The sequence below is a fragment of the Austrofundulus limnaeus genome, unplaced genomic scaffold, assembly GCF_001266775.1.
Source record: "Austrofundulus limnaeus strain Quisiro unplaced genomic scaffold, Austrofundulus_limnaeus-1.0 Scaffold334, whole genome shotgun sequence".
Classification (NCBI taxonomy): domain Eukaryota; kingdom Metazoa; phylum Chordata; class Actinopteri; order Cyprinodontiformes; family Rivulidae; genus Austrofundulus; species Austrofundulus limnaeus.
The window spans coordinates 193879-208092 of record NW_013952736.1 but is presented as its reverse complement, the minus strand read 5'-3'; the positions used below and the strand labels follow the sequence as shown (position 1 = coordinate 208092).

Below are 14214 nucleotides of genomic sequence, written 5' to 3'. Positions count from 1 at the left end.
GGTTCATTTTCATGATTAAATACAGCAAACTAAACTATTTCAAAGGTAACATACAGTATCTTTGTAATACTTAGTTTATTTATATAACAACTTTAATTGCTGGATGCTCGGCCCCTGAGCTGTTGGTCTGCATTAACTGTGGCCCCCGGAGGGATTTAGTTGAATAGCCCTGCTATAATGGATGCACCAATGCTCGCCTGGTGAAAATCAGCCCCTTGTGCTTTGCTTTGCTTCGTACAGAGGGTCAGGACTCTTGGCTATTGAGAAACAATTGTTTGCTGGAGGTGTGGACTCTTTTGAAGTTTAAAATGAATGGATATTATTTTACCTAATAGCTAACTTTTGGCTGTGACGTATAGTGCGCCAGCTTGACCATAAAGGAAGCTAAGYTAAAAAGCTAACCATGCGCTGTWAACAACCATCCCCTACTGTAAAGAGAGAAGTACCGAGCTGAAYGAGATGCTGTAAATAAGAGCTGCAGGCTTTGAAAGACAAATTTATTTAATTTGCAAGCCTTGTCAACACTAACTGAATGGCTTCATTCACTTCCTCTGCTGCCATTGCTAAACTACAGGCAGACTAAAACAGCACAGAAAATCAACGTCATCGTTCACAGCTCCTCCTTCTGGTCGCTGTTTGGCCCGGTACAAATTCTACCAGAGAAATTCATATCAACGGGAGAAATCCCAGGCGAAGCAGAGATGGGAGATTAGAATGTAGCAGAACTGCATAGGAAGGCAAGCTACACCAATGTCAATATTGTGTATTTTTCCTATATTGTGAGTGCATTATTGTACTCAAAGTGTTGCAATACTACATTACAGCCGTGTGACATTCAACTATAAGTTGAGTATTCAGGTTGTGATTGATTCAAAGCTAACAGTGTTGACAAAAGTTAAGCAGGTTGCAAATTATGTTCCTCAAAGTTGTCCAGAGGAGGGATAAAATCCAGCACGGTCAACACGAGCAGTTCAATATAGCATCTAAAAGATCAACATGGTGCAGAGTTTGCTAATAGCAGGGAACAAGAAGTGAGGCAGCTGGACAAAAAATAGTCGGACATTGTAAACACCGAGTCTACTCCCGCCTCACACATGTTTAGTGGCAGCTCGAGCAGTCAGTTAAAAGACTCTGGACCTGCAGTCCTGAGGAACAACACATTCTACCTCCTACTGATCACCATTGAGCAGAAGAGACTCAGAGAAAATAGTAATCTGAGCCAGAGCCTCCTGACAGTCTCACCAATGGGCATTTTTGGAAAAGACTACTCGGAGCAAAATTTTTCTGGCCCAGTTCTGACTCGGTCTAGATAGCCCAAAAAGTGATGGCCCTTTGGTGGCCCAGAAGTGGTCCATGCATGGTCCATCACCACACATACTAAACCACAACTGGGTCATCGTTGCCAGACGTGTCCCACATTCAGTCGACAAACCACTCGCCATGCCAGCAGTGCCAGCTTGACACCAGATCTGGCCCACGCCTATCTGCCAGGTGGGATGTGGTCCTGGATCAGCACAGCTCATAATATGTCAAGTCAAGTCGAGTCAACTTTATTTATATAGCACATTTAAAAACAATTGCTGTTGGCCAAAGTGCTTCACATACTGAAAACTAAAAACAAAGCAATGCTAAAAGAACACAAATGGTAAAACCATAAAAACAGACCAAATAAATAGGTAAACAACTCTCAAACTACATTAAAAGCTTTTGAAAACAGGTGTGTTTTAAGAAGAGATTTAAAAACTCCAAGAGTTGAGGCCTGTCTGATGTGAAGGGGCAGCTGGTCCCACAGTTTAGGAGCCACAACTGAAAAGGCTCGGTCACCTCTGTGGACCAGTCTGGACCGCGGGACAGCCAAGAGTGAATGATCACTGGATCTAAGAGATCTGGAGGGCACATAGGGCTGCAGGAGGTCAGACAGGTATTCAGGAGCCAGTCCATTCAGAGCCTTATAGGTCATCAGTAAAAGTTTAAAATCAATTCTAAAACACACAGGGAGCCAATGCCAGCACTGGGGAGATATGTTCACGCTTCTTGGTCCGTGTTAAAAGGTGTGYTGCAGCGTTCTGAACCAGCTGCAGGCGTGAGAGGCCAGCTTGGCTAACTCCAGCRTACAGAGAGTTACAATAATCCAGCTGAGATGAAATAAAAGCATGGATCACACATTCAAGGACTCTGAAAGATAAAAACAATTTGATTTTAGATAAAAGTCTCAGTTTAAAAAAATGATCTATTTACTACTGAATTAATCTGTTTCTCAAAGTTGAAGTTTGAGTCAAAGATCACACCCAAGTTTTTGATGTGTGATTTAACAGATGGTTCCAAGGCACCCGGATCCTTAGGAGAAGCACTGCGATTACTGGGTCCAAAGATAATAGTTTCAAGCTTTGACCTCAGTGATGCAATCAAACAATGGTTTTAGTGAAGAATGATTAGGTCTCAACTGAAGGTAGATCTGGGTGTCATCAGCGTAGGAGTGAAAAAGGATGTTAAATTTTCTAAAAATGGAACCTAAGGGGAGCATGTGGAAAATAAAAKAGGACCAAGGATAGATCCTTGGGGATCTCCACACGTGAGGGGAGCTGAGGAGGAAACATAATTTCCAAGGCTTACTGAGAAACACCTGTCAGACAGATAGGACCTGAACCAATCCATCAATCCAATCCAATATCTATTTGGTGGCCCACAAAGCCTTACCCCTTTACTAGCCTACAAAAAAATAAATAAATAAAAAGTTGGAACACTTCATCCCTCCTCGTCTGTGCAAATGTGCACAAAAAGTAGAGGCAGAAGCAAAGGAGGAGGATCAGAGGATTTGGATTTTGGTTTTAGCTGAAGACAAACTCCTAACCTGTTGTTACTTTGATAAATTCAAATGAAGAAATAATCTAACTTTCACCGTGAACACCAATAACATGATGTCTCAGTAATTACAAATGAACAGTTTTCTGTTATATCACTTTCATTAYGCATTTATTTAATTGTTTCACTTACACTTCCCCATGGTGTTTTCAACTAATAATAGATCTTCCTTTATGTCACCACAGGTGACACAGCAAAAACCAACCGTGGTGACACTTCACTCACTCACTGAGCATTTCTGTCTGAAACACCCGGGCCAACCTGTTCTGCTCTAAAGCATTCAGTTAGTTACYGCCCTGACTTTCCTGTTCAGGCTTTAAGCATTAAGACACAAAAGAGATCGGATGTGAGGGAAAGAAAACGTAAAGAAGAGAAAGTCTAAAGAAGATCACACAGATGTTGTCACAAAGGTAAAGTTAAGCTGAACGACTGTGATAGTTTGTGACAGACTGGCATCTAATGTTTGTAGGTAATTATATCAGTCATTTAAAATCAGAAAAAATTACCCTTTAAAATTTAATTTTGTTTAATAAACACTATCATTTATTATTGTAACATTGTGATACTGTGTAAATGCATGATAAACAGCTAAATGAATTATTACTGTATTTCACTGTCAGTATTGTTTTATTGAGTTTAAAGTATTAGGTAAATGTTTAAGGCTCAAAGAYTACATTGTAAAAACAGTCCTTACTAAATCTTGCGATCTTCTATCCAGCAYAAAACTATTTTTGATTTTGTTTTGAGTCTGATAAACAAAAGCAGAATGTATAAAATTATCAATCTTGTTAGCCTGGAAATTTTCTTTATTTCAAAAGTGTTACCAAGTGCACTTGTCCAGCTGCACTGATAGTACTTCTGTTTCAATTAAATTAAGAAGATTCAGACAATAATCTAGTATTTTTGACTATATTTCAATGGCTATTTTTTGTAGTACAGAGGTGCTGCATCGGCATGAGTGAGACACAAGACCAAATATTTCTATTTAACATCCAGGATACCTCCTAACAGTTCCACTTCTTTATGTCCCATTAAGAACAAAACGACCACACGATAGGCTCAGAGGAGCAGCAGCTCCCCCATATTCTAAAGTGAGGATGCAAAATTTGTGTTTTTCTTCTCCCATTGTCAGACCTGAAAACATGTTTGTACTCCCAGCAATAAAATAAAAGCAGGGCATGGTATTCATTCTAATTTTATGCTACTTAAAAATAATCACTGTTACACACGCTCTTTCCCAGCTTTGACTTAATACATGTTTGCAAAGAAACGTAAGTTAGAAATGTGATGTTAGTGTTTGGGATACACACACACACACACAGTATATTCAGGCTGTTGGGTCTTAAGAGAAAAAAAAGTAAAAAAATCTTCATTTTTCTTTTTAATTTTTAAGTCTAACCTGAGTTTTGCAGATTGGTGTCCTACGCAGTGACTTTATATCGTTTCTCTAAAAGTTGTTATAGACCTAACATGAATTTGTGTGAATTTTGTCAGCCAATGAGTGTCAGTCACTCAGGCAGGCTGGCTGCCTGTTTAATCCACTGGCGGCCTGTGAAAACTCCTCTTCAGGTTGRCATGGGAGATGAGAGATGCAGATGTTGCTTGGCTGGAGCGAAACAGAGAAAGAAAAGCCTGAAGTGGAGAAGACTGGCTGAAAAGAAAGTCCAGAGGACAAATTGGCATGATAAGACACAAAGATAATAAAAGTGTAGAACCCCAGGGAAACAACAGGAGTTGTTTTTTAGGCATCGTTTTGATTGACACATGAATATGGACTCTGTTGTCCATGCTCCTGTCAAATTAGAAGTAAAACCCAGCAGCTGAGAACTGAGCACAGGGTCTGTTTTCAGAGCACAGCTGAAACACGAAGCAGTTTTCAGCAGCACACTTAATAAAACCACAAACGTGACACACGTTTGCCCAAAAACAGAATACGTTTAAATTTAGGGGCTGTACAAATTTGAAGACTCCTCCGCTTGATGCCCACAAATGCGCCCTCATTTTCCCCCCAATTTGAGGGACGGGTCCAGGGGATCCTTCCCAGTTCACCCTATCCCAAAAAGCATAGTGGGCCTGTCCCACGTAGACTGAGTAGGCTGGGTCCTTTGAAGGAAGCAGCCCAGTTTTTTTTCCCAGTGTGTAGAAAGACCAACACAAACGGCCACTGAAGCCTCTACGACTGTAAAAGCAGGTATCTGTGTGTTTATGACTCTGCAGGCCCAGTCACAGCTCTGTATCAGCTTAAAGCACATTTTTGGAAGTTAATATTAACTCTTTGATAAGGAGGTGTGTGTGTTTGTGCAGGAGGTGGTGGTAATGACCTTTTTTGTTACTGTCCAGCTCTAATATATGGCTGAAATACAACCTGTCTTCGTGTTGTTCTGTTGCCTTCTCTGTGCTGCTGTTGCCAAATAAACCTTATTTCCAGACCTTGTTTTATTGGAAGTCACTTGCAGAGCAGTTGAAAGTCTTTGAGCAACGCCTTTCTGAAAGTCTTCCTGCATTACTTCCTGCTTTGACCAGGAAGCTGAATTTGGCGTCGAGTTTGCAACAAATGTGAGCAAACGTGCATATGCATGCACGTCCTTGCAGGTCAGCCTGCAGACACAGACTTTTCTTGCCGTTAGAGGTGTAGAATTTAAGCGTAAGGAAGCCATTATCACCTTCACGACTTGTTTTTTTTATGGCAAGGTGGAAGCCCCGGGGAGAAAGCCGGGCAGGAGCACTCAGACATGCTTGTGTGGGCATGTGTTTGGGTGAGGTGGTGGAGCTGGGAGGGTGTCGTCAGCGTCAGGAGGAAGTGGCTCCTTATCAGAATGTGTACATGGGTGTGTGTGAGAACCCTGCCCTCTTGACGCTGCAAAGTTGGAAGGACTGTGCATGACCAGCTGCAGCTCAGCTGTTATCAGTGTGAGTCCTTTTAAATTTAGACGTCTGGGTTTCACATTCTGCACTGAGACACCAGCTGAATGTGTTATTCGGTGCAGTGAGGGGGGGGGGGAATAAAAAGGTAATGACTCAGCTGTTGTTCAGACTAAATTTGTTGTCAGTACCTCGTGTTTCTCCACTGTTCAAAGTTTGGCAATGTTTCAATCTGTTGTATAAAGTTTTTTTGATCAGATTTTACATCTGTTTCAGTCTGCAGAATTCTTCGATATGCTGGAAAAGATGCAGGTAGGAAATGTTTGTTTATTAGAATTTATCTTTGTTGTTTATATTCCTTGTTTCTTGCCCTTTTTACTTTTTTCTTTGTTTTGTTTGTTATTCAGTCATTGCATATGTTATCTATTTAAAAGAATGGTTTCTTCTGGAGTCACAGGAAGATCAAATGTAATATTATGACTTAGTTTCATTCAGCATTATCACACTGAGGTTAACRTGCTTCTCACTTTGGATGATTTGAACGGAAAAGATGCTTTGGAAAGATCTACATGGACTATTTTTGCCCTCTCTGTGAGGAATACATTGATTTTGCCATTTCTTCAGAACAAAGTCTCTCTCCTCCTTTGCGACCACTCTGAGCCCTCAGAGGGCCCCTGAGGGTCTGGACTTTGAATAGATAGAGGACAGATGGGGTATGAAAAGAAAACAAAAGGAGAAGAATGAAACAGAGGAGAGATGGAGAAATAAAAAAAACAGAGATAAACTTTTTGAGGGGAAGAAATCGGCACAGCACAGACGTGGGACTTGGGGACATGGGGATAACTCTTGACCCTTTATTATGTTACAGATCAAAATACACCCAAGAACATATTTTTACGGTTTTAAATTTAAAAATGATCTGACTCTTAATCTGATTGTGTCTGCACTGCTGCATACTGTCAGCCAGACTCTGGGCCAATAAAATTTGTATTTATCTTACCTTTTGTATAAAGCATAAAGGGCTTGCATGCCTAAAAAAAATTAAAAAAAACACCCATTTGTAACATTTATTCAAAATACTGATATGTCTTTGTTCTAATCTTTTGTAGATTCAAAATATCAGTTATGTAATTTACAAAACAAGCATGGAAAAACTTTCTTCTAATCTCTGTGAAAATGATGTTTACCTACAGTTTAATGTATCTGAAGGGTTATTGTTCCTGGCTGAAGGAGAGTGGGTTTGTTTTTGGTGACGTTTGGGGGCAATTTTAAGAAAAAACACCTACATTTGGGGACAACTGGTGCATTTGGGGACCTAAGTTGAGTCCCCATTTGGTTTAAATGCCATTGGTGGGTTGGGGGTTGGGTTTTAGGACCAAGGTGTGAATTGAGTTTAGGTTAGTTTTAGGGTCAGGTAGGTACCTGTGAGGTTAGCCTTAGGGTTTGTGGTCAGGGTTAGGCTGTAGAAATGTAATGGAAGTCAATGGAATGACCCCAGATGTATAGCTGGGCAAATGAGGGTGGAGGTGTATGTGTGTGTGTGCATGTTTTTGCTACCTGATGGGGATGATGTGACAATTTCACAGATACAGACAGGCTGGTGAGGACCCACTGTTCTTATGGAGACATAAGCCCAGTCCACATCACGAGGTAAATAAAGTTTAGTTTAGGTTTAGGTTTAGACAGGCTGTACAAAATGCTGGTAAATGAAGTCAATGCAAAGTCCCCATAAGGATAGAAGAACAAACGTGTGCATGTGGGAGGAGACAGCAGAGTGCTGTGGAGGAGGAAATGAGTTGTTTTTAGCAAGAGTTGCGGCTGGAGCAGCTTCTGTTGGCATTTTTTTTTTTTGGGAGTGTTGTTAAAACACATGGTTTAAGTTATTTTTGGGATCTCCAGATAAAGTCTCAAAGATCTTCACGAGTCTGTCGCAGGTCTTTTGCTACCTCACTCGGAAGTACAGAGGAGGGAGAGTTTGAGCCTCTCTGTGTGTGTGCCTTCTGAACTGACCGAGGTGATCAGGTTTATACGGTACAGGCTCTCATCTAAAAATAGTCCGATGCAAACGTCCACATTATTACACATCACTGGAATTTATTRTATGCAGGAATTYCCCCCATTATAAAAACYAGATTTGCKGGAATCGATCATAATGTGCGCAATACCCGCTATCCCGCGCCAAATTTCAGGCCCTGAAACATTAAAYATTTAAATATCTTCATGATGAAGGTCCAGATGAAAGACCTAGGAATTGATTGGTCGATCAGTTTGACCCCATTTAAACGTATGAGTGTTTTATTTTTTGTTTGCTTGTTTTGTCCAAGCTGGCACGACAGGTTTTGTGAAAGAGTCGTAACATTAAGGGTTAAATATTTAGTTATGAACATGAAGGTCTGGTTAAAACCCCACAGAATATGTTAATGTTAGAAGTGTTCCAATAAAGAAATGTCTACCTGTTTTATGCCAAATAGGGACCTAAATAATTCAAATAACTTATATAGACCAAATGTAAACATGAGTCCAAAATTGTGATTTATATGAATACAAATAATTGTTTTAATGGTTAAGAGTTGATTTAAAAGTAAACTACTGTTAGATTTTGGGTAAGAATAATCTGTTATTTAGAAATGTGAAGATTAGGATAATGATCCCCTTGCAGAGCTACACCAGACACCTGTGTACAGCAGTGAGTGGTAAATGTTGCCTCATTCTYGATACAGTTTGTGACATTATAAGTGATTTTGTTGAACTCAGCACAAATCTTCGTACTTTTCTGCTCAGTCATAACAAGCTGTCCCACAGGGGATTGTTCAAAACTTACAAGATACAAGTTATTTGTAATGTCATGTCAGTACAGGTATATGCAATGATTCTGACAATGTGTTAATCCCAACAGACATTTATACAAACTACAAAAGAAGCTTTATCTTAATGTAATGAGGCTGGATTCTGTGAGATGTGTAGATGAGTCACTCAGCTGTCATCTGGCAGCAGTAAGTGAGGTCTCCAAACAAGAACACGGTGTTTTAAGGCACCTTTTAAATGCACCGAGCWTTCTTTATGACCTTTTGTGTTTTTCCATCCTCATGCTGCGAACGGACACTAATGAGGTCCCTAAAGCTGAAGACACCAAAAAATGGAAGGTGTGACCAACTGCACACTTGGTCATGTTCTTCTCTGTGGATCTCGTTCGTTTGTGTTACATGTCCTCCATTAACCTGCTTTCTGCTCTTTGTCACCACTTCACCATGCATCCTGCTTTGCTTTATGTTCTTTCATCTGTGTCTTTGAGTCGCTGAATCCCGTGTGAACGTTTTCCCGACTTTTTTCTTCTTCTGAGTTTTCTGAAACATAAAATCAATACCTTCCACCCACCCTCTGATCTGATTGATTATGAGCTGAAAGAACTCCAGCTGTCAGCTGATCCTCGGTGGCCTGCCAGTGTCTTGACTCCTGCTGCAGCAGAATATAAATGACCGTCTGTTCGTAGCTTGGTACACCCCAGTGGGGGTGCRAGCAGACTACATCAGTGTTTAGAGGTCATACAATGGAGCCGCAGACTGCCGACAGCTCAAMACATCTCTTAACCTCAGAAACTACCAAATCAAAGTGGCCTCTGACATCATCCTCAGTGAAGTTTACGCAGGGTTGTGCATTTCAGGCTGTTGCGTCATTGTCTAAAAGTCCGTTTGGCATGATCATCTGTGGTACTGTTTTGGTGTCTGTGTTTTYGGCTGTGCTTGCACAATTGTTGACGTTGAGAGAAAAAAAACATAAAAGTGTTCACAATCTATTTTTTTTCTTAACTGTGTGTTTTCTGCTTTACAGGATGATTATATCCCCTACCCACGGATAGAAGATGTGAGTCATTTCTCAAGCACACATTTACACCTTTTTTCACAATGCAGCTTAAGCCAGATGTATTTCAAACAATACAGACAGATTTTAATGAGATTGTAATATCCAGTTTATCCTTTTACCACCTGGTTGTGACAGTAACCAAAATTTTTGGTAGAGTTTGTCTTTTAGCAGGGTCGTGGCAGGCACAATCTCAATGTGACCCCAAAAGACCTTGAGAACTGCTGGTTCAGCTTTGTGCTTCTGTTGTAGAGACACTAATGCAACAAAATACTGTAGATTCCAGTTTTAACTAGAGGTCGGCTTTCTGGCCGATATTTTTGTTTTTTCCTTGTATCGTATCGGCCGACACGTTCGTGTGTTTGGAGGAAGAAAAAAGGAGTTTCAACTTCAAGAATCTGCCAAAAAAAAATTGGCTGCATGTATCGACGTTTCGGTTAGACTGATGTCAAAATAATCGTATCGGCCTTTAAAAACCTGTRTTGGTCAATCTCTAGTTTTAACAAAGCCTTCTGTATCGCATTATTTATAATCCAGGAAATATTTTCTAACAAGTCTACCAATAAACGTAACACCCAGGAAATACAGAATAAATCAATRGAAAGATTTGGAACGAACAACCGCAGAGCACCGAAACCCAGGGAAAAGTTGACTAAAAGAAGGAACCTGTGCACCAAAATGGTTGGTAAAAACTAATTTGCTTTAAAAAACGGGGCTTGCCAGGAATGCCGACTGTAGTTGCTATCATCAAACGTTGAACATGGACCATTTTTCAAATATCTGCACCTTAAATCCATTAACGCAAGGTCAACAACAGAGCAAAGACATGGTTGTCTTTCTGGTGTGACACGTTACGATGATGGATATTCACTGTAGCTGAAATGTGTCTGTWACAGCTTCTTATATCCAATTAAATTTCAAATTTATGCTATTGTTTTTTTTCCCTCTTTAAACCTCATGTGCAAGGTCCTGGAGAAAGGTGGTCCGTATCCCCAGGTAATACTGCCCCAGTTTGGAGGTTACTGGATCGAAGATGCAGAGGCACCAGCAGGAACCCCTTCCTCCTCAGAGTCCAGTTTCTGTGAAGAGGAGGAAGGTGATGAGGGCATGAGTCCCGGTGGGGCACACAGCTACCGCCTGGAGTGTAACAGCACAGCTCGAGCCTACCGCAAACACTTCCTAGGAAAGGTTAGTGTGTGTTTGTGTTGTTATTTTCATTGTGTTGAAGCAGGACAAGTCTGTTATTGTCCTACTTTCCTCCTTCCAGGAGCACCTGAACTACTACTGCACGGGCAGCAGCATCGGCAACCTCATCATGTCTCTGAAACACGAGGAGGCTGAAGGCCAGGAGTTCCTGCGCATCATGCTCAGGTACAATCTTCCATCTCTGACAAGTAAATAGAAATATGAAATCTACAATAAGAGAGTAATTTTCTTTACTTGATTCATTAAATGACCTCAAATGCAATTATTATTTTTCTTGTGAGCATGTTCTTGTCTGATTCTGCCAGGTATGATTTAAAGTAAAAATTTGAGCTTTAATTAAGATTCTTCAAGTATTTTGATTCATAACTCAAATTTATTGCCATTTTTACTCAACAAATGGCATTATGGGTAAACCTTTAAACATCAACAAGATCTATAAGTTGTTTTAAAAAAACAACACAAAAAATGTCACTGAAAATAATGTTTGCTGTTATGGCTTCTATTTCGGGATTATCAATATGCTCTATGTGCTTTGAGAGGAACCGTTCTTATGACTCTACACTTGACAGCATTTAGATATAGAAATTCAAACAAACAAAATGTTAATTGTAGAAATATCTGTTTAAACTATTTGGATATACCTAAATAATTTATATAGTTCATATAATAAAGTAAAATAGAAAGTTTGAAATGTAAATTTTCATATGCTCACTTTAAACTGTCTTAAAAACAGATTATAAATATTCTAAATCAAAATACATAATGATAACTAGTGACCATTTTAAATGTAGGTATTCCTCCTTAATAAACAATGAATTTGTGCACCAATTGTATTAATTTAAATATCGTTAAAACAAGAGTTAAAGAAGTGTGGTGGAGACTTCATTCACAAAATGCACAAAATGTTATAAAATATATGTAGACACGTTTAGCTCTGCGTTCATGTGTAAAACCCCGTTTTTTTAATTCTTTGGATAAAAATAAAATTAAAGTGTGTGCTGCACACATTGTAAATGACCATCACACCCAAAACAGGAACTTCAAMCATTTGTTGTTTGCTCATGAATGGATACGTTCAGCCAGCTAACCAACCATCTGTCTGCCTGTCAAACCTAATCTGTGAAGTATCGTTTGTACAACCAGGAGATTGACCCATCTAAATCTCATTTGGTGGGGCCTGTAGGACTGTCGGTGCAAACGTTAAGAATAARTTTGTAACTTTTTAAGATTTTTGTGTGTGAACTGAAGTGATAGACCAATTATCCAAAGTTCAGACAATGACTGTAGACTCCTGTTAGTGCTCTAAAAGGTAAAAGCCAACCTCTGCAGTCCCTTTGTCCCTAAAGATGTTTTGACTCTTCCTTTTCTTTCCTCCACACTTGTTTTTCTGTTTCAATCCTTTCTCATATTCTGCTCAGATTAAATTTGTGACTCATCTTTTCTTGGGATAATCCCATTTTGGTGCCATTTTCATTAGGAGTATCATAATGTTCTGTTTGGGTGTTGCTTATGTCCCAGCTGACAGTGATAATAACATTACCAGTCACTCTTAAATCAACCATCCTCAATGATTTATTTATTTATTTATTTATTTATTTATTTATTTATTGTCTGTGAAATGTTGTCGAGACAAGACTTTTCAGAAGATTTTGCAGCTTCACATAAATTGGGGTGTGTGTTTCTGTCAGTTTTAATCTACAACATGAGTATTGTATGGTAATAACATGTTGGAGTCAACTTTAAAATAAAACAAAACAAAACAAAAAATATTCTTTTTGTATTTTCTTTTGTTTGCAGATCAAGAGCCAAAACAGTTCATGACAGAATCTCTTTAACTGGCCTCAGTCAGTTGCCCAGTGTGCCTCAGATTGCAAAGGTAAAATGAAAACTATTTTCCTTGGAGTTATTGTGTTTTTCATGTACATTTTACAAAACCAAAAAATTGTTTATAGCTGTCAGTACTGGAACTGATTTGAGTTCTGTTAATTTTACATTCTAACAAAGTTAATAAGATATTTTGAGTTTAAAAAATTATATAAAAAAACTATATTTTACATTGGTGCATGTACACATGTACAAAGACTTGCATGAGTTTTTTACTGAAATGGGGCACTGAAATCTTGATTTGATAATATTTTTAAGTAAAAGTAATTTAAATACCCTGCCAGGACATTTCAAATCCAAAAGAGTACAAACAGAAATTTAAAAGCAAAACAGGGCTTTTATTTTGTAGTTCAAGATGTTTGGCTCCCTTTTTAAAGAGGCTATCTCAACTCAAAAACCAGAGAGTGGAGTTCATAACTTGGCTCAGTCATAGCCTGGATTCATTTGCAGATTAAACTGCACGACCCTCACAATGGAGAGTCATTAGGGTCTTCGTTCCCCCGGCTCACTACAGACATGTTTGGGTCACATGCATGGAGGTGTGACTTGGTGTGAAYATGGATAGGTATCAGGCTTAATGTCATATTGTTAGTTTCAGAAAAATGAAACCTGAGACCACCTCTGTTTAAAGCGTTTTTTTCTCATTTAAGTAAATGACTTCCTTTTAACTCCTCTCAAAACGTCTTCTCTTCAAAATTTAAACATTTTGATCCATAAAATAAAGTCTATTAGACGTGGGTGCACAGCTGAGTCTTGTCTTGAAGAGAATATGGGAAAAATCAAAGTTTTTTGCAAAAATTATGGATTTATGAGGCTCATCATACAAGTAAAAGTTCGAAAGGGTTGACACGTGTGCAAAATTATTTCAGTATCTCCAAGCCTCACTAAGTTACAGACATTTGTGTGTTGGGTAAAGTTGATAGCTGGGGCTACTGAAATGGTTTTACTCCAGAAGTTAATCATTTGTTAAAATAAATAATAAATAAATAAAAATACAATAAAAATACATTCAATATGCTTCTAAATGTTTCAATAAAAACTTTACCAGAGCTCTAAAGTTTTAATCTCGGACTTTCAGAGAAATGCATTAAAGCTGCTGTAACTGAAAACTGTACCATCATCAGCGTAAAAGGAGACTGTGTGTATTTTGCAGCAATCTTGTGAATTTGTGTGCATAATGTGGTTGATGTCCGTTAAACTTTGTGACTCTTTTTGTTTCTTTTAGCTTCTGTGTGATGACGCCACGGGGCTGAAGTTCAACCCAGTCCTGTACCCTCGGGTGGGTTTATCTTCAATTCCTACTTTGTGATCTCTTTATCACAACCTCGCCTGCCTTTACWTTGACTAATTACTTTCTTCCCTATATGGAAACAAACAGACTTTTTATTACCTCCGCCAAGAGCGAGGTAATGTTTTCGGTCGAGTATGTCTGTCTGTCTGTCATTTGGTCCGTGGAAAACATTACTCAAAAACTTGTGGACGGATTGTCATGACATTTTTATCACATGTGGATACTGGGCCAAGGAACACACTGTTAAATTT

General features: G+C 39.1%; 1 protein-coding gene across 7 annotated transcripts in view; it reads left to right on the top strand.

Annotated features, from left to right (window-relative positions):
* rap1gap2a (RAP1 GTPase activating protein 2a) overlaps positions 1-14214 on the top strand; it is a 170005-nt gene that overhangs the window by 140170 nt on the left and 15621 nt on the right. For 4 of the 7 annotated variants that reach the window (XM_014022525.1, XM_014022529.1, XM_014022527.1 and 1 more), the window contains 7 exons: positions 6001-6036; positions 8835-8867; positions 9553-9585; positions 10549-10770; positions 10850-10953; positions 12586-12664; positions 13898-13951. In XM_014022525.1, coding sequence (XP_013877979.1) covers positions 6001-6036; positions 8835-8867; positions 9553-9585; positions 10549-10770; positions 10850-10953; positions 12586-12664; positions 13898-13951 — 561 coding nt within the window. Of the gene's footprint in view, positions 1-5713; positions 5873-6000; positions 6037-8834; positions 8868-9552; positions 9586-10548; positions 10771-10849; positions 10954-12585; positions 12665-13897; positions 13952-14214 lie in introns of those variants that run through there. The other 3 variants (XM_014022530.1, XM_014022526.1, XM_014022528.1) reach the window with 3 other exon arrangements.